The sequence below is a fragment of the Clarias gariepinus genome, chromosome 10 (assembly GCF_024256425.1).
Source record: "Clarias gariepinus isolate MV-2021 ecotype Netherlands chromosome 10, CGAR_prim_01v2, whole genome shotgun sequence".
Taxonomy (NCBI): domain Eukaryota; kingdom Metazoa; phylum Chordata; class Actinopteri; order Siluriformes; family Clariidae; genus Clarias; species Clarias gariepinus.
The window spans coordinates 16189547-16215518 of record NC_071109.1 but is presented as its reverse complement, the minus strand read 5'-3'; the positions used below and the strand labels follow the sequence as shown (position 1 = coordinate 16215518).

Here is a 25972-nt window from a genome sequence, read left to right as displayed (position 1 = left end):
AACAATGATACCATACCATGCTTACGAATTATGTTGCCCAGAGGAAGCATGTAAAGAGAAAAAAAAGCACTGGGCTTAAAACTGAACCCTGTGGAACACCAATCTCCACTTTAGAACATGCGGAATGGTCACCACTTAAATCTACAAACTAATAATGATCAGTCAAAAAGGATCTGAGCCACGAGAGGGCTGTTCCCTAAATTCCTACTACATTTTTTAATCTGTAAAGAAGAATACTATAATCAATAGTGTCAAACGCTGCAGTGAGGTCAAGTAACACAAGTATAGTGACGCAACCCTGATCAAAGGCCAATAGGAGGTCATTTACTACTTTAACAAGTGCTGTCTCTGTGCTGTGATGAGGCCTAAATCCTAAATGATACAGTTTGTTTATGCCCTTCCCATGTAGATATGAATATAATTGCTGTGCTACTATCTTTTCCAGAATCTTAGACATAAAGGGGAGGTTTGAGGTTTATGTTATAGGTATCAGCCTATAATTGGACGGCTGACAAGGGTCAACTTCAGGTTTCTTAATTAGCGGTTTAATAACTGTTTATTTAAAGGATTTGGGAACACACCCACTGCTGAGTGTAAATTTTATTATTTTTAAAACATAGCTGTTATCATTCTCTCTGTAGCTATTTAGTGGCTGCTGTCTTGGGGCCTCTTTGGTGATCTGATTCATTGTTAAGATAGAGAGAAGTAGGATTGCATGTACATTTGTCCCTGATGCCACATAATTATCCCTGTCATCATTGCAGACGCAAGGCCTCATGACTTCATACAAATCAGAAACACAGCAGGATGTCTATTGAACATTTAGTCTGATAAAATACTCCTATTTAATAGTAGATAAACTCCAGATGGTGTAAAGGACATTCATAAACACATTTGAACACTGCTAACTCTTTAGCAAGCTTTTCCAATAAAAATGTGGATTTTGGATTCTGATATGTAAATGATTGCTTTCTGTTGTTTTTTACTTCTGATTACTGGAATATAAAAAGAAGAAGTAAAAGTGTGAAGTGGAACCATGTTAAGTGATGCAGGGCTACGCAGGTTCCAGTTTATGACCTCTGGTAAGGGAGGCTGCAAGAGCTAAATGCTTTTCAATGCTGTAGAGAGTGTTTTGGGTGTTGGATATTGACTGATAGACTCCAAAATATTCCAACACTGGCATAATATTCATACTCCTAATCTGTTACTCAATTTTGTTCATTGTCCACTGCTGTAATTACTGCCCTTAATTGTTATAAAATCATGACAGAAATTACAGAAATTTTCTGTAACCTTCCCCAGATTTGTGCCTTGAGACAATCCTGTCTCAGAGGTCTACAGACAATTCCTTTGACTTCATGCTTGGTTTGTGCTCTGACATGAACTGTCAGCTGTGGGACCTTATATAGACCGTGTGCCTTTTCAAATCATGTCCAATCAACTGAATTTACCACAGATGGGCTTCAATTAAGCTGCAGAAACATCTCAAGGATGATCAGGGGCAACAGGAGGCACCTGAGCTCAATTTTGATCTTTATGGCAAAGGCTGTGAATACATATGTGATGATGGAAAAATGGGTTGTATTACATGTGCTTTCTCGATTTTTTTATTTTTAATACATTTGCAAAAATCTCAAATAAACCTTCTTCATTTTGTCATTATGGGGTATTGTGTGTAGAATTCTGAGGTAAAAAATTAATTTAATCCATTTTAAAATATGGCTGTGACATGACATAAAATATGGAAAAAGGGATGCGCTGTGAATAATTTTTTGGATGCACTGTATACAAAGTGTACAATGATTAGATGATAAGTAAGCGATGCTGGCAAACAATAACATTCTGCAATAAGGGATGTAAAGTGGCAGACAAAAAACTTTAATTATAGTACGGTTCACGTTGAGCAGCAGACACTTCACAAAAATATGCTTCAAATTAATGCAGCAAGCCATGCAAATTTCTAAACAAATAATAATAAATTAACCTTTTATATACATAATTAATTTGTACCTTTACAGTCCCAAAAGCATTTTATGTCTCTTGTTTAAGTTTACATGTAGATCTTAATTAATAAAAATGTAGCCGAGTACATCTGTAATAAAATTTTTTACTCTTATTTTCTCCTTATCTTTTTCCTTGAAGGTGTAGATCCCATGGATTAACCAAAAAAAGTAAGAGGAAGAAAATTGGATAAAAAGTCACCTGTGTGTCTGCCCCAAAGTTCTTCCAGTGTTGAGGGTTCTGGTGCAGAGTGGTGTATGTGGGGAGTCTCTGGAGAGGCAGGAGAGTGCCCATCAATCTGAGTTCTCCCTCTGTCTTCTATTGCACCATGACCACTGCAGTCCAGCCCAACGAGCTTGTCTTCGAGTTTGCAAGTAATGGCATGGATGAAATCAACCAGGTATCCAGCCTTACACATAACCAGATATTTTATATTTCAGTTTATATTTGGTACTACCTGTAGATGTGTTGTGTACACGGTGGCTTAGTGGTTAGCAATGTCAACTTGTTGGGTTCGATTTGTCTCAGTGTCTGTGTTCATGGAATTTGAGTGTTCTCCTCGTGTTTGGTGGATTTCCCCTTTTAGTCTAAAGAGATAAAGACTAGGCTAAATGGTGTTCCCAAATTGCCCTGTAATATAGGAATGCGTGTGTGTTGATCAGCGGTCCTACCACAGTTGTAAAGATGGGAATAAATACAATGGTCACCATTGATCTTCACAGTGCCTAGAGGTTTCCTAAATGAATGAATGGATGGACTAGATGGGTAAGTATGAGTACTAGTCCTGAGTACTTGTTATTTCTCAGAAAGTTTTTAGCATTTATACAGGATGGTACAGAAATATTCTGTGTGCCGAGTGTATGTTTATATAGATTGGTACAAAAATATCCTGTGAACAGTGGGTCTGCAGTCTGAAACACCTTGTTGCTGTAAGAGATAAGAAAATTAAGGAGGTCTATAGTAAATATCTAGTAAATGAATTATGCTTTACAAAAATAGTTAACAGAAATGCATCTCAGAATGCACAATAAATAAAACCTCGAGGTGGACAAGCTAGAACACCAAAAGACCAGTGTGTTGCATTTCTGTCAGCCAAGAACAGGAATCTGTGGCTATCATTTGTACAGGCTCACGCAAACTGGACAGTTGACAAATAGAAAAGTACCAGGTATTTTTTTATATTTAATTGCACACCTTTGATGAGCCTATTCCCAGAATAGAGAAATGCTAGGGACTTGCTGGAAGTCAGGGTTTGGGTAAAGGCCCTGAACTTTGATGTCTGATTTGGTGGGAAGGAAAAAAAATGCAGTGTGAGGAGAAGAAGTGACTGTGGGTGCCTGCGACAGCTCAAATGGAAAGTGTGAGTTGAAGTTAAAGTGTGTGTGTGTGTGTGTGTGTGTGTGTGTGTGTGTGTGGGAGAGAGAGAGAGAGATATGGATGAGGTTAAGACTACTCAAGATCTCAAGATTCTTTTTTTTATTTAAAGAATATGGATTGTGATAACAGTAATATGTAAACTTTTGAATCATTTATTAGTTTCTTGTAATTGTACTTATTAAGCTTTTTTAAGCTTATTAAAATATGTTAACCTTTCTAAATTGAAATGAATACATGGTGAATGTGTGTTTGTCTTAATGCTTATAGCTTGTCTCAATGCTCCGGCCTACAACTGAAACCTGCTCTGAATCCATTGTATTTTCTGTTTCATTTGCATGTATGTGTTTGTGCTTGTGTCTGCGTGTGTCTGCGTGTGCCTGCGTGTGTCTGCGTGTGAGTGTCTGTCGGCACGCACATGCGTGCATGTGAGAGATAAGTGGCTGAAGTGCAACAATCCACTGTTTGCTGTATTCAGCCTTGTTACACACAGATTTCAGGCCTGACCAGCCTGACCTGTTGGTAGTGGAGTCACTGGGCGTGTTCCTACTATTGTTCTAAAGAATGAAACTCCTCCCTATACTTGCATTACTTTACTTTTGCACAATTACTGGAATTGTGTCCTACTGGCCATAAATTCTTAATTTCCAAAGTTAGTTACATATAATTTTATATATATTTAAATTTAAAACATATTTATTTATGTTTTGTATGTGCACATTAATTCTTCAGAGCTATGATACATGGTCTAGTTTCATCACACCTAAAGACAACCTTTACCTGGAGCTGGCTTGATTTTAGGCCTGCAACATTGGGAATATGGGATGTTGTGTTTAATTAGTTGGTCAGACAGGTGTGGTTAATGGTTGCCGGAAATAACAGGTAAAACAGAAAAACTTTGTTTAAAAGAGAGAAACATGGTTCACGTTTTGTCCTCACAACAGGAACAGGGAACTCGGATATGCAAACGTGATTGCTATTTCCATTATGAAATTTCACTTGATTACCACCCAAAAAGAGTAGCCACATATAAAATTATGAAAATATTCTTCAAAAGAATGTGCATTCTGGTTAGAAAATCTTACTTGATGTTAAACAGGAGCATCTCACATGTTTTTTTGCAGTAAAAATGTCAGTAGAATGTTTACACCTAATATGCATCACCTTAATACAGAGAAGGAAAGAGGCAAAAACTCTCAGACATTTTTCAAATGTAAATATTTTTGACCACATCTATATAGATGTAGGAAGAGTGAAAGTCTAAAAGCATGGTCTTACTGTATATTGCATGCACAGTACATTTGGATATACCTCAAGATATCTGCCGTGTCACCGAATACTGCTCTGCCAAAATTCTTTGGTAACTGGTTGATGTCAGGTCTTGTTTTTTGTAATCTTATTGGGTGTAAAAATAAAACACATTAATGATGGTAAAATACCATATGACAGCTGTAGTAGCATGTCGGCTATTATTGAAGAAATAACTGTGCCAAGGGCATGAAAACATTTGTACACATGTGCATCTCCTTAGTTGTATGGTGATTCAGTTTAGAGAAATATATTTGTGATCAGGGCCCGTATTCACAAACCTTCTTAAGCCTTCTTAAGCCTAAAAGTTGCTCCTATTATGACATTTTCTTAGAATTTCCATCTAAATTTAGAATTAAATCTTAGTCAAGATAAAAATTATTCACAAAACATCTTAGCCCTAAAAACAGCTCCTTAGGTAAAAATTGTTAAGAGTAGAGACGAAGACTTTTAAGAGGCTTAAGAGTTTCTATGGAAGATGACAAAATGGTAGAAAGAAGTATTTTCCAAATACTGAACATAAAGGCAAAAGTAAACATTGCTCTCCTGTCCAATTTGCTTTTCTTGTTGTTTGACTTCCTTACATCTCTTGGATTGTTCGCTACTTACCATCCAAAAGTGCATCTTAAATAGACTGCCATTTTGCTCCCATCAATCTGAAATGGTATAATAAAAGTAATAATAAATTCAGTTTGGTAAATAAATATAAGACTTTAATATAGTAACTACTGTGTGGAAACTGGTTGCTTCAAAAGTAGACACATTTTCAACATTTGGCTGTTTTAATTAAATTTAATATATTTAGTCTATACCAGACAATTTGCATAAAGTAGCCTGTAGTCATGATTATACAATTGCATTATATACAAACGTCATGTATTCTATTTTCACAAAGAGCGCATTTCAAAACCTTTGCAGAGGTCAGAGGTTATTTTTTTATCAACCAATCACAGTCCTTGAATTGCTGCATCATCCCTAGCAACGGGGTCAACCACACCCCCTTACTAAGATAAAGGTTTTTGTACTTTCCTTACTCAAAGTTGCTTTTTTAAGTTTTTTAAATCACTTTTAGTCTAAGACTTCTGGGTAGGACATTTTAGGCTAAGATAGGAGCTCTCTGAAAGAATTCTAAGAAGCTTTGTGAATACGGGCCCAGTTCTATATAACACTAGGATTTTTTTTTTTTTTTTTGGTTTGTTTCACACGAACATGGGTATGTTTGGTCTTTTGCACTCTACTACCACCTCCTGGTGGTATAATGCATATCCATGTCTTGACACTCGCCATCTTTTACACACCGCAGTATCCACAAACATGTGGCAGCAGCACAATGCATAAAATCGTGGATCAAGAGCTTCAGTTAATCTACTATAAATCAGACAGACACACATATAGAGACACACACACATATAGTGCTGTAAAAAAGTATTTGGGCCCTTCCTTAATTTTTATGTTTTTTGCAAATTACTGGCCCTTTGCGATAAAGTAATTGCCTAAATCTAATATCTAGTAAATGCCCTTAATCTAACTGTTGTGCCACACTTGGCAGCAACTGCTGCAATCAGTGTTTGCAATAACTGGAAATGAGTCTTGGGCATCGCTGTTGAGGAATTTTGGCCCACGTTTTTGCAGATTATTTTTTTTATTTAGCCACATTTGAGGGTTTTTAAGCATGAACACATGTTTAAGGTCATGCTACAGCATCTCAACTCAATTTAAGTCCGTACTTTGACTAAGCTACTTCAAAACCTTAATAATTTTTTTACCATTCAGAGGTGGACTTGTTAGTGTATTTTAAATAATTGTCCTGCTGTATAACTCAAGTGCTGAGGTCACAAACACATGATCCATCAATTATGGCATGTCATCCAGGTCCTAATGGGTCATCATCATGTTTGACTGTGGGTATGATGTTCTTTAATGAAATGTTGTGCTAGTTTTATGGCAGATGTAATGAGACACACACCTTCCAAAAAGTAAAACTTTTGTCTCATCAGTCCACAGAATGTTTGCCCAAAAGTTTTGGTGATAAAAATATATTATTTGCAAATGCGCAATGAGCCTTTGTGTTCTTTTTGTGCTTTCACCTTGGAAATCTACCATTGATGCCTTTTTCCCATTATGAACACTGACCTTAACTGAGACCTGTAAGTAAGGCCTGTAGACCCTTAGATGTTGTTCTGGATTTTTGTATGAGTTTCTGGAGGTCATTGTGGTGATCTTGGAGTAATTTACTTTTTTCACATAGGGCCAGTTAGGTAAGGAGCTGATATTCTCATCAGTCCTACTGATTTAATCAGTAGACATCTGCTTTCTGAAAGATATCACTTTGTAGTGTAAACCATGATAAAACTAAACTTTTCCAGTAGGAACCCTAATGTATAAAATTGTCATATTCAGTACAGTAGCTGAAATAAGACTGTGGTGAGGTCCACCTAAAATACAACACTGGGACAACACTATTTGTAAAAGTTAAAATATTTTTTGGTTTAATGATGCTGGGATGATTGATGCATTATCCTAGTGCTATATTGCAAATCCAAACTCAAAAACAACATTAATTTGTTTGAACAAATCAACATTCATTTCGCTGAACAAAAATTTGCACAACATGAACATCTGATTTTTGGGTGCCTTAAGTGCATGACAGATTTCAGAAATCCTGCCTGGATAATGGAATATAGTGGATGAAACTGGATGTAGATCACCATGCCATCTCAATATGTATAAAAATTATCTAATGTCTCTACACAAAGCACTTGTGTGTGTCTTGTAGCTTCATAGCGTTATTTCTTTGTTCAATTTCTTTTGAAATTCTTACTGTGATGTGCATAATGGCCCCTAAACCAGAGGTAGCAGCAAGAGGTGGTAGTGTATTCTTACAAAATTTCTCTAGGCTCTGTTAACTTTTGCATGCTTCCTCTCCATCTCTTTTTGTTTCCTTGAATACTTCCTCTTGATGTCTATAAAACTATTTCCCTGGATTTCTATAAAAAATATATGAATGGCTCATGCTCCTTGATGTAATTTTGAATGTACTTAATATTATTACCTAGGGTAATTGACTTAGGACTTAAATACATACTTTTCTGTAAATAAACTAGAGAACATTTTGACACTACATTGTGTGCGTGATTGCTTTTCCCCTGATATTGGCAAGTGTACTGATCAAGTGTTTTTTGAATCAGTTTGAGCCTAACAAGATGCAAACTTAGTATTAATTTGGAAGATAAAAAGGTTTATTAAACAGGCCTAAAGTTGGAAATAAGTGAATAGGTATTGCTTAATTTTTTTTTTTTACGTCACATTTGTACACTCCAGCTACACTTAGGAGGATGGTGAGAATGAGGAAGAGGGAAGCAAACTTGTGAAAATTTTACCAGTAATTTAATTTTAGCTAATGATTACATTTTTTTAATTTATATACACTAGATTATATACACACACTGCTTGGCGCACTGGTTCAACACTCTTTTTTTGTGTGTGTGTCATGTGGGTGGACACCACTCCTTGTCCGCCAGGCATCTCCAGAGGCTGATATGGTATGTATAATAATTAAATAGATTTTTTAACCCAAAATCTGGTTGATTAGATCAGATCAGATGATTGCTCTTATTTATCATACTATGAAACACAACTTGAACTTGGAAAAACAGATGCAACTGATTGGGCAATTAAGCTGACTTACTGAACACTGGGCGACTCCAGCATTGCCAAGATGTTCTGTGGGAGGACAAAAGTAAAGGCAGTGGTCACATATGTCCTTGCTCTAAAGGCAGTAGAGTAGGTGATTAACAAGTTAAAAAGTGTGGGAAATTCACTCCCATTCTCTATACTAATAGTTGCCTCTAACAAGGGCAATAGCAAGATTTTTGAGATTAAAGAGTGGGGTCATAAAGAAGTTGATTTATTTTGTTGAAAATCCAAATTAGTTTGCTGATAGAATAGTCAATACTATTCTGAGCTCTCTTAAAAACCTGGGCCTGACTTTGGAGCATGTGGCTGCATTCAGTGCAGACAATACAAATGTCAATTATGAAATCCACAATTCAGTCTTCACAAAATTATAGGTTAAGTTCAACGGTAACCTTCTCCAAGGAAACTGCTGTAGACATATTGTCCATAACACCATTAACCATGCCCTAGATCCGCTCTCCGTTGATGTGAAAAATATTGTCGTTAGGGGTACAGTTTCTTTTCCATGTCTGGCAAAAGGAGGGCATTCCTGAATGAGTTTTGTGCTTTTTGTGATGATTTCCATAAAATACTGTCTCACATGGTGACATGATGGCTGTCATCCAACCCTGCATGACTGTACAAGGCACATGCTGAGGTTGAATGGGGATGCTACTGGAGTTGAGGAAGATGTATTGTATTATTCAATAACCACAGTATCCAGAGAAAATCCACCAAGCACAGAAAGAACATGCAAATTTCATGCAAGGCGGGAATTGAACCAGGCTGGGAATCGAACCTGGACTCTGGAGGTGCAAGGCGACAGTGCTTACCACTAAGCCAGAGCGCTAGTGCTGAGTAGATGGCTTTCTCTTTGGTAAAAAATAAATGGATGACCAAAGTGAGTTACCTATAAAGAATAGGGTCTGACCTATCTCTGCTAGATAGTTCTGTACTTAATCTGTGTCACAAACAGTTATGGCCCCAGCCCTCTGTCTGATGCATCGGTCAAAAAGACAAAAGAAAGAGAAAAATTAGATGAATGCAACAACAGGCTCCCAAACAAAATAGCTTTTATCTGGTCAAAATCCAGTTTGCACAGCTTTGTCCACTGGACCAGAGTTTGTGACCTCTTTTTAGTGAGGTCAGTCAGCTGATGACGTTTGAAAAATTAGTAACAATAATAGCCAGTGCCAGAAAAAAATGCCTTACCCTCTTTTTAGTCTAAGGTCTTTGGCAGTTTTTGCAGTCTTACCAATGTGGGGACTCACATCCCTGTAATACAAGTGGACGCACAGATCACAGATTTGCCATCAGCCCTGCCCACCTCAGCAAACATAGGACTTTTAGAGTCAAGGGAATCTGCCCATATCATTGTCAGCTGATACAAAAATATAATAATGATAGGGTGAAGACCAGAGATGCTGTAAGTGGGAATTGTGTGTATATATATATATATATATATATATATATACTCAGCAAAAAAAGAAACGTCCTCTGACTTTCAACTGTTTTTACTTTCAGTAAACTTAATGTGTAAATATTTGTATGAACACTAAAAGAGTCAACACCATAAGACATAAACTAAAAATGTTTCACAATGTGTCCCTGAATGAAGGAAGGCTCAAAATCAAAAGTACCAGTCAGTATCTGGTGTGGCCACCAGCTGCTTGAAGTACTGCAGTGCATCTCCTCCTCATGGACTGCCTATTGCGGACAGTCTGAGCACTGATGGAGGGATTGTGTTCCTGGTGTGACTCGGGCAGTTGTTGTGGCCATCCTGTACCTGTCACGCAGGTGTGATATTCAGATGTACCGATCCTGTGCAGGTGTTGTTACACGTGGTCTTCCACTGCGAGGATGATCAGCTGTCCTTCCTGTCTCCCTGTAGCGCTGTCTTAGGCGTCTCACAGTGCGGACATGGCAATTTATTGCCCTAGCCACATCAGCAGTCCTCATGCCTCTCTGCAGCATGCCTAATGCACGTTCACGCAGTTGAGCAAGAAAACAGAGATATTACCAGTGTGAATCCAGCGATCCAACCCAAGCTGCTCAATGCTTACATCGCTGTTGCATTCAGCTTTGTTGAGAAAACACTGCGCGGGCATCTTTCTTTGGGTGTTTTTCACAGTCGGTAGACAAGTCTCTTTAGTGTCCTGCGTTTTAAGAAATGTGACCTTAAATGCCTACTTTCTGTAAGCTGTTAAGGTCTTAACGACCATTCCACAGGTGCATGTTAATTAATAGATTATGGTTAATTAAACATGCATGGAAAACATTGTTTAAACCCTTTACAATGAAGATCTGTAAAGTAATTTGGCTTTATATATATTAATGTATACTGTAGAACTACTATGGGTCAGTCATCTTTTTAAGTAGTTCACAATCAAGGAGCACGATACCTGGAGAAATAAAATCAAAAACAGAACTCTGTGTTTTTTCAACAAAGCTGAATGCAACAGTGATGTGAGCATTGAGCAGCTTGGGCTGGATCGCTGGATTCACACTGGTAAAATTTCTGTTTTCTTGCTGTGTGCAGGGTGTCATACACTTTTTTACTTTCTTTATGTGACTTGGTATGGAGTTGTATATGTCCATGGTTGTGTTATTGTTTATTAATTTTGCTGTTTATTTTTACCAGTGTTGGGTGTAACGTGTTACAGACTACTTTTTTGATGTAACGAGTTATCTAACGCGTTTACTCTGCTATTTAAGTACTCAGTTACTTAAAAATGTAATTATTCAAACAATTTATGTAATTCAAGAGCCAGACAGTCGTCATTCCCAATCCATTATTGTGTGTGTGTGTGTGTGTGTGTGTGTGTGTGTGTGTGTGTGTGAAACTCGTCATATAAGCCTCGTCCCGATAACCCGCCCCCCTCTGTTATTCCTGCTGTTATACCTCTATCTCACCTATGCAGTTTGACTATGCGAAGATGGAAAGATACTCAAAGCGCCAAAACTCTTGTAAATCATGATGAACCGTACTTACACCCACTGCGTGAAACTGTGTAGGTGAGATAGGGGTATTAGTAGTTAACAGATTAACAGATTATTAGTGTGATGATGGTAGAATAATTATAAAGGTCTTGACTAAAACAACATTTTCTGCAATGGGAAAGTGCTCTAACTAGTTACTTTTATCAGAAAGTAATGCATTAATGTAACTAATTACTTTTTAAAGACAGTAATTTTCTAATGTAATCACTGTAGTTACTTTAAAAAGAAACTAACAACGCCCCTCAACACTGGTTTTTACAGGGATGGTGCATAGGCATTGTTGTATATGGGCAGCTGATGCTGTGTGCCTAGGGCTTCTGGCAAGTAGTTGATCTGAAGCCCCCATCCCTAATAATATTGACATGTTCTTTTTATATATATATTTATTTCTCTGATCTTAATATACTGTATATAATTTACAGTGGTGTGAAAAACTATTTGCCCCCTTCCTGATTTCTTATTCTTTTTATTATTCTGATCATCAAACACATATAACTATTAGTCAAAGATAACACAAGTAAACACAAAATGCAGTTTTTAAATGATGGTTTTTATTATTTAGGGAGAAAAAAAATCCAAACCTACATGGCCCTGTGTGAAAAAGTAATTGCCCCCTGAACCTAATAACTGGTTGGGCCACCCTTAGCAGCAATAACTGCAATCATGTGTTTGCGATAACTTGCAGCGAGTCTTTTACAGCGCTCTGGGGGAATTTTGCCCCACTCATCTTTGCAGAATTCTTGTAATTCAGCTTTATTTGAGGGTTTTCTAGCATGAACCGCCTTTTTAAGGTCATGCCACAACATCTCAATAGGATTCAGGTCAGGACTTTGACTTGGCCGCTCCAAAGTCTTCATTTTGTTTTTCTTCAGCCATTTAGAGGTGGATTTGCTGGTGTGTTTTGGGTCATTGTCCTGCTGCAGCACCCAAGATCACTTCAGCTTGAGTTGACGAACAGATACCCGGACATTCTCCTTCAGGATTTTTTGGTAGACAGTAGAATTCATGGTTCCATCTATCACAGCAAGCCTTCCAGGTCCTGAAGCAGCAAAACAACCCCAGACCATCACACTTTCACCACCATATTTTACTTATTTTTTTCTGAAATGCTGTGTTACTTTTACGCCAGATGTAACGAGACACGCACCTTCCAAAAAGTTAAACTTTTGTCTCGTCTGTCCACAAGGTATTTTCCCAAAAGTCTTGGCAATCATTAAGATGTTTTTTAGCAAAATTGAGACGAGCCTTAATGTTCTTTTTGCTTAAAAGTGGTTTGCGCCTTGGACATCTGCCATGCAGGCCGTTTTTTCCCAGTCTCTTTCTTATGGTGGAGTCGTGAACACTGACCTTAATTGAGGCAAGTTAGGCCTGCAGTTCTTTAGATGTTGTCCTGGGGTCTTTTGTGGCCTCTCGGATGAGTTGTCTCTGCGCTCTTGGGGTAATTTTGGTCGGCCGGCCACTCCTGGGAAGGTTCACCACTGTTCCATGTTTTTGCCATTTGTGGATAATGGCTCTCACTGTGTTTCGCTGGAGTCCCAAAGCTTTAAAAATGGCTTTATAACCTTTACCAGACTGATTGATCTCAATTACTTTTGTTCTCATTTGTTCCTGGATTTCTTTGGATCTTGGCATGATGTCTAGCTTTTAAGGTGCTTTTGGTCTACTTCTCTGTGTCAGGTAGCTCCTATTTAAGTGATTTCTTGATTGAAACAGGTGTGGCAGTAATCAGGCCTGGGGGTGACTACAGAAATTGAACTCAGGTGTGATAAACCACAGTTAAGTTATTTTTTTAACAAGGGGGGCAATCACTTTTTCACACAGGGCCATGTAGGTTTGGATTTTTTTTCTCCCTAAATAATAAAAACCATTATTTAAAAACTGCATTTTGTGTTTATTTATGTTATCTTTGACTAACAGTTAAATGTTTTTGATGAGCGTTTTTTGATGAGCAGAAACATTTAAGTGTGACAAACATGCAAAAGAATAAGAAATCAGGAAGGGGGGAAAAATGGTTTTTCACACCACTGTATCATTGAAAAAATCTATAATTAAGAGATGCCCTCATGAACATTAAATTATTTAAGATGCAAAGTAACACTTTACAAAATGGCCAGTTTAGTGCTAACAAAAAACATATAAAAATGCCCTGTTTTTTTCTTTTATTTATTTTGTTATTTAAAAAAATAATTCATGATAAATGACAGCAACAATGCAAAAGGGTTTTATGCGTTGAAATGAAATGTTCTTAAATGTTGTTAGATAGTTGTGTCAGTCGTCTGACCTCAATCCAAATGAGCATGCTGTTACCTTACTGATAACCAAACTGAAGGCTGAAACCCATGTACTTTAGTTTTTCAGATTATTTTTAACCTGTATACTTTCTTCACACTTTGATTGCTTTCCTTTAAAACCATTATTGTGGTATACAGAGCCAAATAAAATTATTGTGTCACTGTTCAAATACTACCAACTGTTTGTATATACACTCCTTATCCACTTCATTAGGAACAAAAGTACATGCTCATGCTATTATCTAAACAGCCAATTAGATGCCAGCAGTTCAATGCAAAATACATTGCAAATACAGGTGAGTTTAGGCCTTAAATACACTTGTCGAGTGTGTTAGTGTGTTAGTATGTTATGGGTGTGTGTGTGTGTGTGTGTGTGTGCGTGCGTGTGCGAGATAGAGACAGAGGTGTGTGTGTGTGATGAGTAAATGTGTTTGTGTGTGTGGTGTGTGTGTGTCTGTGTAATAACATTTGTGATGTGTGTGATGCGTGTGTGAGACATGACTTGTTAGTGTGTGCGTTTCTGCATGTGTGCATGTGTGAAAGGTGTGAGTGTTAACATTTGTAATGTGTGTATATGTGTGATATATGAGTGTGTCTGTGTGTGTGTTTTTACGTGTGTACGTGCATGTGTGTGAAAGTGTTAACATGTGTAATGTGTGTGCATGCATGTGTGTGTGCACGCATGTGTGGGGGTGCGTGCATGTGTGTGTGTGAGTGTTAACATATGTGATGTGTAAACAATAGGCTGCAGATGCAAAAAAAAACCTCACACTATGATGTAACTTAATGTGATGTCACTGAACGTGATGTCATTGAAGGTGTTACTCAATATAAGGCAACACAAAGTTATTAATTATTGTTCAGCACAGGTTTAAGGCATCGTCACAGCTGACCCATTTGAGATATCAAAAATCGCTCTACAATTCTGCATTCCCTAAGTTTTTAGATCACATTGGCCTGGTTTGCTGGTAATCGTATAAATTCTCTAGGAAGAGTATATCAAATATATCGGGTGCCTTTTTGCAAATGACCGAAAATAACTGCCGTCCTGTTAAGTCCAGTGCAAAAGTTGTTCGGATCAATGAGCTTTAAGTGTGTACCGAGTTTTGTATGAATATGTGCAAGTATGTGTGAGCTATGCATGAGCTATCTCGTGTGGGGGTCTCCGAGGGCCTTGGGCCATGTGTCAGGCATTCTAATGGCAGCAGATTCCAACCTGTCTGCCAATTTTTTTGAGTTTTTGAGCATGGTAAGACCTACAAAAAACTATTGCCGCCCGTTGCACCGCACACCTTGCACACGTCACACAATATGACATAATAGGGCTGATGTCAGCTTGGGACCTAAATACTTGTCATGTCAACTGTGTGTGTGGGTGTGGGTGTGTGCGTGTCGGCGTGTGCGCGTGTGTGTGTTTTACAAATAGGCAAAAATATAATACATTTTGTATTAAAATATTTATACTTGTTTTTCGTTTCCTGACATGTGGATAATTTTTTTGGCTGATTTAAGTAAAAGTACCAGTTAAAGGTTTGGACCCACCTTCTAATTCAGTTTTTTGTTTTGTGACCTGTAAATACTGGATTTTTTCATAACTGTGAAATAACACATGGAATTGGGTAATTAAGTAATAACAACAAGAATAACAGTCATGTGTTTAATATAGAAAGGTCAGCTGTTCTAGAATACTTCCTGAAACTACCTCAGTGTGACACAACATTTAAATGGACAAATTCTAGAACTGCACAAACAACATTTCTGAGATAGAACCAGTTCTTGTGATTTGTTCTCTCAACTGTTTTTGTTTGCGCATCTTTAACTTCTGGTTCTTTACCCTAATCAGCCATAACAAGGTAAACTAAATAACATAGATACACATAAATTAGACACACGTAAACATGTGACAGGATCATGGGCACCGGCGGCCCATCCATGCTTGTGGGGAACAAATGCCAGCTATTCTGGTCCAACCCCCAGAATCAGCAATGTGGTGTGTGTGTTTATATGTATAGTAAACATATATATAGTAAGTTTATATAATATATTGTTCTATTTAGTTGGTAATCATATATTAATATGATATCTGTATTTGTTTGGCAGCTGGATGACCCATCTGTGTTTCCAGCGGTAATTGTGGAGCAGGTGCCTACTGCTGACCTCATGCATGTGTACTCAGGGCTGGAGGCTGATGAAGTCACTAATGGCATCTTGGTGGACACCATGCAGGACGCAGTTGAGGACAATATTATAGTGGGCGATGTAGGGCTGTCTGGTAAGTCTACCATGAGTCATCTTCATATGTCATACTAGCAAAAGTATTACAGTTACAACAGTTGTAATTGACGGGTAAAGAGTCTGTATATATAGTTAAAAGGTTAAAGCTAAAAATAAGCTGAACTCAAGCTTTAATGTAATCAGTAATATTATTATATTGGTTTAAAGTTTGAAGTCTTCAATACAACTTTTTAATACAAATAAATAATATTTTATTTTATTTGTATAAAATAATTTTAATTTTAGCTTGAGTATTTTATGCCATGTTTATGCCTAGTTGTACAGTGGAACCTTGGATTGCGAGTAACGCGGCCATAAATTTTGACTTGAAAAACGAATATCCTGTATCATGTAGCACGCATGTGCTTCTTGTCACAACCAAGCCAATGGTTTTACTCTCTTGCGCGCAGTAGAATTGTGGTTAATCGCCTCCCCTGCTCGATCTTAGTGCGCGTCTCTTACTGGTATAATCAACATCTGTTCACGTGTGTACTGTTTATTAGAACACTGTTACCACTTGTGTGCGCGTTAAACATCTTTTATTTTGTGTTTGTACGTGTGTGTGTACAGCACGTGTACTGGTCATTATAATGTGTGTGCACAAGTAAAGCAAAAGCAAGTGTCATTAGAGAGGTTAAAGATCCATTTTCTCTGTGTGCACACGCGACATTGGACTCCATGCCCCTTCACACACACACCCCTCCTCCTTTTGCCTTTACCCGACAAAGCAGTGTTTCCATTAGAGAGAGTGTGTATACAGTGTAGGTTCAATTGTTTTATTGTTATTTTACAGCAGTGATTATGTTAGTGTGAGCTCACATGAGTGCCATAATGGATGTTCCTTGTTAATTTTTCCTATAAATGTCTTTCCGTTAATGTATGTGTGTGTATGAAACTCAAATAAGAAAGGAGAAAGGGTTAATGTCTAAGACGAGAAGAGGGAGAGGGGAGGGTCTCATTTCTCCTCTCCTCTTACTTTAGCTTCACACACATACACTCACACAGCTCCTGCGAGCACAAACGGAAACACTTTTACTTTTGTTTAATGGTAAAGTGCAGGTTTATTTGTTTTATTTTTACCCATATTTTGTGTTAATTATTTTTATGTATTTATTTTTTGGGGCTGTAAAATAAATAGTTTAAGTTTTGATTATTTCTTATGGGAAAATTCACTTTAATTGACAAATGTTTGGATATGTGAGCCCACTTCCGGAACAAAATTATGCTCGCAATCCAAGGTTCCACTGAACTTCTTTCGTGGTCAGCCACTTTTTTAAAGTAGATTAATAAATAAATCACTTTTTCAGAACATTTTTATTTGAGCACACTGGGTTTCGGAACATATGAGACAAACTGGCTTTAAACTTCCCTCAGGAAGAATAAACATATGTCCATACATCTTTTGAAGATTAAGTTTTCAAAAGTTACTTGGTTTTTATAGCGTGTTTGTTTGTGTTTTGTGAAGATTTGGGAACTTTGTTGGGGCATTGTGGCTTTCCTTGCGTCTTCTGCATACTCTGTGTATTTAAAATCAGAATGTTTGTTTGTTGACCTACATGCACATTCAATCAATGGCTAATCTGACTTGGCTGAAAACCGAGCCATAGGGAATACAAAAGGGTGTCAAAGGATCTTTAAGAAAAAGTAGTTGAACTTTTATAACTTTTTATGACATTGTTATTTGCACAAGTTGAACATCCAGTAACATTCTGTATATTGTATCATGCCACCAAAAACTCCCCACATTCACATGACTACTACTTTCTATTTTGCACTACCTATTATAGTACATATGATGCACACAGGGCTACTTGCCCTACCTTGCAATCACTTTACGTACACTTTATGTATGCCTGCCCATACTTAGGATCCCCCCCCCCCGAACAACCAGACCATCCCCCACCCCCAACTGTAATGTTATTGAATGTTGTGTAATTACTGTGTATAGTGTTTTTGTACAGTGTTTATGTTCGTCTGTACTCACAAACAGCTTACTTTACAAACAGCTGGAATCAAATTCCTTATGTATGTCAACATACTTGCAGAATAAAATGTAAAAAAAAAAAAAATTTTTTAAACTTTTTAAACTAAAGAAAATTAGGGCTTATTGGGGACACAAGAAGTTTAGGATGTAAAGAAAGACAACTGGGGATGAAATACAGGCTTTCTGTAACAAAAAGTGGTTATCTGTTTAAGGATGCACAATAAGGTGGTACTTAAACAGATATGGGCTACACGAGCAACTTGCCAGAAAAAAGCTGCTACTATGCCAATCCAAAAAAAGCAGCCTGCTTTTATTATGCCAAACAGTGCCTAGACAAGCATAAATTAAATGTTTGGAGAGAAGTCAACATGGGGTATGATGAGCAGTACATCATTCCTATTCTTAAGAATTGAAGTGGACCTCTGATGTTCTCCGGATGTGTAAGATGCACTGCCACATGGAATTGAGTCAAAATTAATGGCAAGATAAAAGCAACATTTTATCAGAAAACACTAGGGGGAAATTTGTATTCTTAACCCCAGAGGCTCTGCATGGGATAGAATTAGACCTTCCAACATGATAATGATCAACAGAGTAGCCTTCAGTGGCTACAGAAGACAAGTAAAGGCTTTAAAAAACAAAAAGTAATGTCTTATATATGATAACCAGGGCTCAATTGTGACGACATCCCCCGTTAAAAAAATTACAAAAACCATGCCCTCTGTAAAACCACCATCCTCCTTACCATCCCCTTCGAATTATTAATGCTGTGTATTTTGTAATATTTGTCATGAAAATGTAATATAAAAACTCTCTGCATATAATAATTTTCGAACTAATAACAACGATTAACCAATCAGAATTCAGTATTGTAACACGCTGCTCACAAGCTCACGCAAGTTTGCATAATTTTTTTTGTACTGTTTACATTTTTGCAATGGCCAAGAGAACAGCTCAGGCACAGATTCTGACATACAGTGGAACTTTGTATTACAAGCATAATTCATTACAGAAGCGGGCTCATATTTCAAAACACTCGTAAACCAAATCTAATTTTCTTATAAGAAATAATGGAAACTCAAATTATTCATTCCATTGCCCCAAATAATAAATACATAAAAATAATTAACACAAAATATAAAGTAAAAATAAAACAAATTAACCTGCACTTTACCTTAAAAAAGGTAGGCGCTGTACAGTATATATATGTGTGTGTGTGTGTCTCCCCCTTCTCGTCAGCTTATTCCCCCTTTTTTCACACACATGCGCACACAACGGAAACACTGTTTTAACGGAAAAATTAACAAGAAATCTCTCTAATGACACCCGATTGAGTGACACACTAATGATATCTCTGCTCTAAAGTAAAAACCAAACAAATTTACCTGCACTTTACCTTTGAAAAGAATTGCAACAAAGCAGTGTTTTTGTGTAGAGCAGAGAGAAAGAGTGTGTGTGCCTGTGAAGTAGGGAGGGTCTGTGTGTGTATTTGTGTTTTTGTGTGTGCGTGTGTGTGGCATGGTGTCCAATGACACGTGCTGTACACACATGCATACAGATACAAAATAAAATATGTTTTATGCACACACACGTGGTCACAGTGTTATAATAAGACCCAGCAGGGGAGACGATTACCCACAATTCTGCAGCATAAGAGAGAGAAAAACCGTTGGCCCAGTTGAGCTCACATGACGCTCGGCGTCAAAACAAGAAGCGCATACGATACATGATACTCGGTACTCGTAAACCAAGACTTGTTTGTTTTCCAAGTCAAAATTTATTAAAAATCTCTGGTCATCTTACTGAACAATCGCAAACCGCGTTACTCGCAATCCGGGGTTTTACTGTATTTCAAAAAGAAGAGAACTGAAGGTATAATATACATATGCAAAAAACCTTGCAGCAGAGACGCAATGAAAACAAAGGAATCAGTTTAATAGGGAAGTTTTCGAAATGACTGACAGCTTTAATAATTATAAAAGATACATTCTTTACCCAATTTGTGTAATTTCATTCTTAATTTAAAGAAGAGGATTTGTTTTTTTTTTTTGTCTTTACCTACATGCTTGGGTACAAAAGGGTCAAAAACTGATTTTTAAATGCCATACTAGTAAATTGATGATTTGTAAAAAAAAATTTTTATATAATTCGACCACTGCTAATAACCAAAATTTTCTATTTACTTTAAAAAATGATACGAAAATTCTTTTAGAGTATGCAAACATATGAGCAAAACTGCATGTTTTTATTAAACTGCATGTTTTTATATAAAAAAAAAGAAATACTAAATTTTTATATTTTTATAGAAAATAAAAACTATTTGATTTGGTTTTAGTCTTTTTTTTTTAATCAATGATAATGGTAAATGTCTAATTTGTTTTTGGAATATAGTTATGACCTTAGCTTTAACAAATCATGTTGTAAAATAGACTTCAGGTCTGATATGAACTCCTATTTCTTTGGCTATAGTAGAGACTCCAGTCTCTGGAGGAGAAGATAATATAGAGACCATTGAAGCAGCAGAGGCTTTGTTGAATATGGAGTCTCCCAACAACATCCTGGATGAGAAACGGATGAGTATGGCATGACATGACATATTTTCTCTTGGGTTACCCATGTCTTCTCCTTTTTTAGTGACTCCTGCATTGTATTTCATGGTGGTTATTCCATTTATGTAACACATTTGAATACCCCCCTTTTGTTTTTAAAGAGCCATGAATTCTTTTTTGTATAAATATAAAATATAAACATTTATTATCATAAATTATGTTAGTTTATGTTTTTGTTAGTAAGCTAACATATGCTATTATATGCTAGTAAGCATATAATAAATATTATATGAAATCATTTCATATTAGAGCTGGGTTTGCATTTTGGACTAAATATCATATAGTAGATTTTTGCTCATACACTGACATGTCTGTAATTTGTTAATGTTTAGTTCACACATATGGAGCGCTGCTGGAACCAGATCTGACCTACATATCTTTGCGGCCGGAGCAACTTTCTGCTGATTGCATGGATGTCTCCCTGGATGAAGAAACATCATCTATGGATGAGATTGCTCAAAAGAGTCCATCCAAACAACCTAGGAAAAATAAAGGTACTAGAGTAACACACTTTCCAAAAGGTGGTGTTATAAATGGTGACATACTTATTATAATGGTGACATATCATTTTTATTTTTCACAAACAAACTTGCAAATAAAAAGAAAGGAAAAGCATAGATATCAACTTCCTTGGTTTCATTTTTTATAAATTTGACAAAAAGATTTTAGTGTAGTAAAATACTCCTGAAATATTATGTGTGCTTGAGGCAGGTTCCTAAAAATTATGATAAACAATATGAATTTTGAGGATTTGAGAAATAAAATAAATAGTTTAAGCTATTATATTATATTATATTAATAAAGATTTTTCCTTTTTGCAGTACGCAAACCTAGGGTGGTGCGCCCTTGTTCCCCTATAACCAACCCCACTCTCCCTCTGAAGAAAAAGACAAAAGAAGGAAAAGGTAAATACTGTGGGAAAACTCGAGCATACATATGCCAACCTTTGTCTACCTTCCCTTATTGTTCTGTGTCCATTGTTGTCACTTTATCCATTTTTAAGGTATTGAATCACAGCTTCTTATAAAGTGAGGTGTTTTGTGATTGTGACAAAAAAAATAGTCATAGTGGGCCAGAGGGCATGACAGTGGCATCATGAGAGAGCTCCTTGCTGCTTCTTACTCTGCAGCCTTTATTTATCCTTACAGCTGCAGATTTCTGGCACTTCTGTTAAAAGCATGTGACAACAATGATTGCACCTACGATTCTTTTGTTAAATATAGCCTGAAGAGGATAAAGGGAAATTTGGAAATTAAAAAAAGTATGAACTGTCTTCTTTTTCCTTTCCTTGTTCTCTTGACATAGGTAACACAATTTACCTGTGGGAGTTTTTGCTTGCTTTGCTGCAAGACAAAAACACATGTCCCAAATACATCAAGTGGACGCAGAGAGAGAAGGGCATCTTTAAGCTGGTGGACTCAAAGGCTGTGTCCAAACTGTGGGGAAAGCATAAGAACAAGCCTGATATGAACTATGAGACCATGGGAAGAGCTCTAAGGTAACTGCTTTAGCAAACCAATAAAAAACATAAGTAAAAAATGGTCCTGTGTTTTCTGAATTTTTTTCCTTCCCTTGTTGTTTTATTGTTTAGGTATTACTACCAGAGGGGCATTCTGGCCAAAGTTGAAGGTCAAAGGCTTGTATACCAATTTAAGGAGATGCCCACAGACCTGGTGGTTATTGATGAAGATGATGGGCAGTGTGGAGACTCCAACCCTGGGTTTGGTGGCCAGCGCTCCAACTGCCACAGTCGTTTTATGAGCCGTGCAACATTGCGTACGCAGGGCAAAGGGTCAGGTCATACACAAGCCAAGACAATAAAAAGGGAATCTGGGGCCAGTGTACTTCACCAGACTGCCAAATGCAAGCAAAGTGAGCAGCTGCTGCAGACTGTACATGTTCTGCAGCCAAACCAGGGAGCTGCTGTTCCTTCTCCTGCACAAACACTGAGGTGAATAAAGCTGAAGTGCACAAATATCAGTTCATTTGTGTATTGAAGCTAATAGGGATAAGAAAAGTTTGTATCTTTTGCCAACATTAGTAAATAAGCCTTACATTTTAAATATATCATAAGAACATAACATGCTACATGATGAGTAGAATGTGTTAAATAGTATAGTGCTCAGTATAAATAAGTACACCCCAACAGATTTATAAAAAAAAACCTTTATTTCTCGTTCAGATTTACCATTTTCTATGTGACACTATACTACAAAATACTCCCACAAATGCGGGCCATTGATTGCAAACAAGATTTGTTAATTTGCACACTGCAAAAAGGGTTTTTTCCTGGCCGTCCACGGAAGTTAACACCTCGACAGGAGCGTCTTCACGACATGACAATGATCCAAAACACACATCTATGGCCACTGTTGTGAAGAAGAATAGGGTGAAAGTAATTCAGTGGTCAAGTACTGTATGTCTCCTGATTTGAACCCAATTAAACACCTATGGGGAATTCTAAAATTAAATATCACTCTCCATCCAGCATCCAGACTTTAAAAGGGGACTTTCTTGAAAAATGGAAAAAAAATGTTGCAATTTTTCACCAACTTGTTTATTTTATGCCTAGAAGCCTTGGTGCAGTCCTTTCAAATCATGGAGGTCATACAAAATACTAGATATAGTAGTTTTTGTTGTGGGTGCATTAATTTTTGCATCAACTAATTTGAGTAAAACTGAAGATTTTGTAATCCAAGTTATATTATTAACCTTACTTTCATATAATGAGCTTAACAAATGTTCTATTAAACTCAGTTTTTTTCAAAATTTTGGAAATTGTTCCTGTGTTCATTGAGATGTTAATTAAGATTTTACTTTTTAAAGGGGTGTACTCTTTTATGCAGCACTGTTCGTGGTGTGATACATTATCTAGTGAGAGGACAGGGTAGTTCCTGGGAGGCCATAAGACTCTTTTTGCTTAACTGATAATCTTGCTTAGCTTAACTGCCACTTCCTCCCTAGCTCAAGACTCCTATTCATAATATGATCATACTGAGCAATTGTTTAACATTTGTGGAGCTCTTCTGTATATGACTATTCACTGCGTACCTCTGGTTACTCAGACGAGGACACAATCAATTTTAGGTCAAGGTCTCTTCTTCCTGCTGTCTTCTTCTTGTTATTTTCCGTGGTTTACCCACTAGATATCTGGATTTACATTCAGATTCATGTAAACCTGCTTTGTGACATTGTCTATTAAAAAGCTATACAAATTGAAATTAAATAAATTAAAGTTGAGAAAAAGTTTAGATGCATTTCTAAATGTAAGATGAGTTGTGTCTTTAATAGTTCTGTTTCTACTGACTTTACCTTTCCTTGTTTTTACAGAGCCATTAACATGCCTGCCACTGTTCCCATGGTCCTTACATCTGGATCACATGGAGGACCACCAGTCACATTACAAACAGTGCCTCTGTCCTCTGTACTGGCCAACAGTGACTCTCTGAATAGTCTGACTCATGTGGTTACAGTCAATGCCAATGGGCAACCTGTAGTAGCTCAGCAGCCTGGTACTGTCATTGCTACTGTGCTGAAGCCTGGTGAGCTTCAGAACCTCCAGGTAAAAGAGGAGATACTGGAGCCACAATTTCTGCAGTCACTGGTCAATGGCAACCCTTTCTGCAAGGAGGAGACAGAAGGAGAGTCAATTGAGATTGGCCATAGGACTGTGATTGTTGGTGTCACTAGCCAGGGTATGTGCCAACTTTCTAATGGACACTCAAAGTCAGGGGCAGAGGTGGAGAGCAGCCCTAGTGAAGGGCTAACCCCAGTAGAAGAGCTGGAAGTGAAGAGCGAAATTGCCGGAGCCAAAGCATTGTTAGAATGCCCGCAAATGCCGGTTGCAGTGCAAATACCCACTTCCCAATTCATACAGGTGAAAACGGAGATCTCTGAGACCTAAAAATTTACCATGGTCAGGAGACCACAACCTATGCTAATAATTCAGTGCAAGTCACCTGAGGACTGTTTGTTCACAATATTTTGATACTGTGCCTAAATTTGAATATTAAATGATATATATATTAGATGATATATATAAAAGAAAGATCTACAGACAGGTTTCGGGCATCACCTTCCATCTAATATGCAATCCTTCAACCAGAAACCAAGCATTTAATGCTCCAGGGATTTGTTTTGCCATATGCCAGTTTCTTAATATGTTTCATCTTGTTGTACCTATGTACCTACCTATGTGTTTTTTTAACATATCCTCCTAAAAACAGAGCCAAACAGCGCACTGTAGTGTTGACAGACAGCTGCTATGGAGTGAAAGCAAACCAATAGATAGTTGGCTTAACAATATTTTCACTTAAAATGCGTGAAGTATTTGCCTGTGTTATTGGTGTCCAGACTGAAAGAGTGCCTTCTATAACCGGCACAAATTATTAAAATTATTTTTATATATTTAATTAGATGTGAGAATACGCCAGTGGAAAAAAATGTTGTGGACTACAAAACGACAAAGCTGAGATCAGGTAATTTTTAACTGATATTGCAAAGATTCTTTAGCGACTTATTGTGTTACTGTGTAAATGGACATTTCCTATAATAAGAGAAGGTTTATTTAGACATGCCTTAATATATTTACTGAATACAGCGACAGTACAATGGCAAATACTTTAATAATCTGCTTTAGAAGCAGAGTATTTCCTAATTATTCCTTAATCAATGTTTATATAAGTTAAATGCCATGTATGAGAGAATATACATTATATAAATATAGAAGATATACAGTTGAGCTTTGGTTTTTGGCCACATTTATTTATTTTCTAAATTTCTAAAGTCTGTATAAAAAGTTAAATTTTTTTACTATAATAAACATTGGGAACAAGTTGTTTTAATCTCTGTTAGCTCTATGTTCAAACCATTCCACATACCTGGCACCCATTGTATAGTATAAGTAATAAGTATTTGTAAAATAAGGGTAACATAATTTTACATAATAAGCTTTATAAGATTCTTTTCTGCCTTGGTATCTACTGTGATGTTTTTAAAGTCTTTATTTTTACAAATCTTATTTGTTTCATTTTCTAATTTTAATCTGTCATACTCTTACTCCATCAAAGCAAGGCAAATGACTGTGTTTGCACCTAGTAATTTTCAGATGGATTATATGCCGATGAAAATTATAAATAAATAAATACATGCACCCATAATGCAGCAATGACTGAGACATTTTATCCAAATGGTATACAGTATATAGTGTAAAGATATCTTTCCAAGCCATATTAGACAACCAAAACTCCTCTAAACAGGTGATGCACACACACTGAAAGTGGTGAATTAAATTTTTTTAAAGAAAAACATTTACAAAATTTAATGAGCTGACATGTATATCCAAATCGCGTACTGCTATTGGCAGACAATCCAACATAATGGGTGAAATAACAAGGTGAGAATGATTCTTAAATAAATTTTCTACCCTAATAATTGGTGCGTATTATAACCTGAAC

At 36.9% G+C, this 25972-nt stretch overlaps 1 protein-coding gene across 7 annotated transcripts in view; it reads left to right on the top strand.

Annotated features, from left to right (window-relative positions):
- Positions 1-25675, top strand: part of elf1 (E74-like ETS transcription factor 1) — a 59619-nt gene extending 33944 nt beyond the window's left edge. For 5 of the 7 annotated variants that reach the window (XM_053505437.1, XM_053505436.1, XM_053505435.1 and 2 more), the window contains 8 exons: positions 2143-2401; positions 15750-15921; positions 20377-20484; positions 20849-21010; positions 21338-21421; positions 21822-22014; positions 22108-22467; positions 23847-25675. In XM_053505437.1, coding sequence (XP_053361412.1) covers positions 2330-2401; positions 15750-15921; positions 20377-20484; positions 20849-21010; positions 21338-21421; positions 21822-22014; positions 22108-22467; positions 23847-24420 — 1725 coding nt within the window. In that variant the 5' untranslated portion in view covers positions 2143-2329 and the 3' untranslated portion in view covers positions 24421-25675. The remainder of the gene's footprint in view (positions 1-2142; positions 2402-15749; positions 15922-20376; positions 20485-20848; positions 21011-21337; positions 21422-21821; positions 22015-22107; positions 22468-23846) is intronic. The other 2 variants (XM_053505440.1, XM_053505441.1) reach the window with 1 other exon arrangement.
- Positions 25676-25972: the final 297 nt, after the last annotated feature.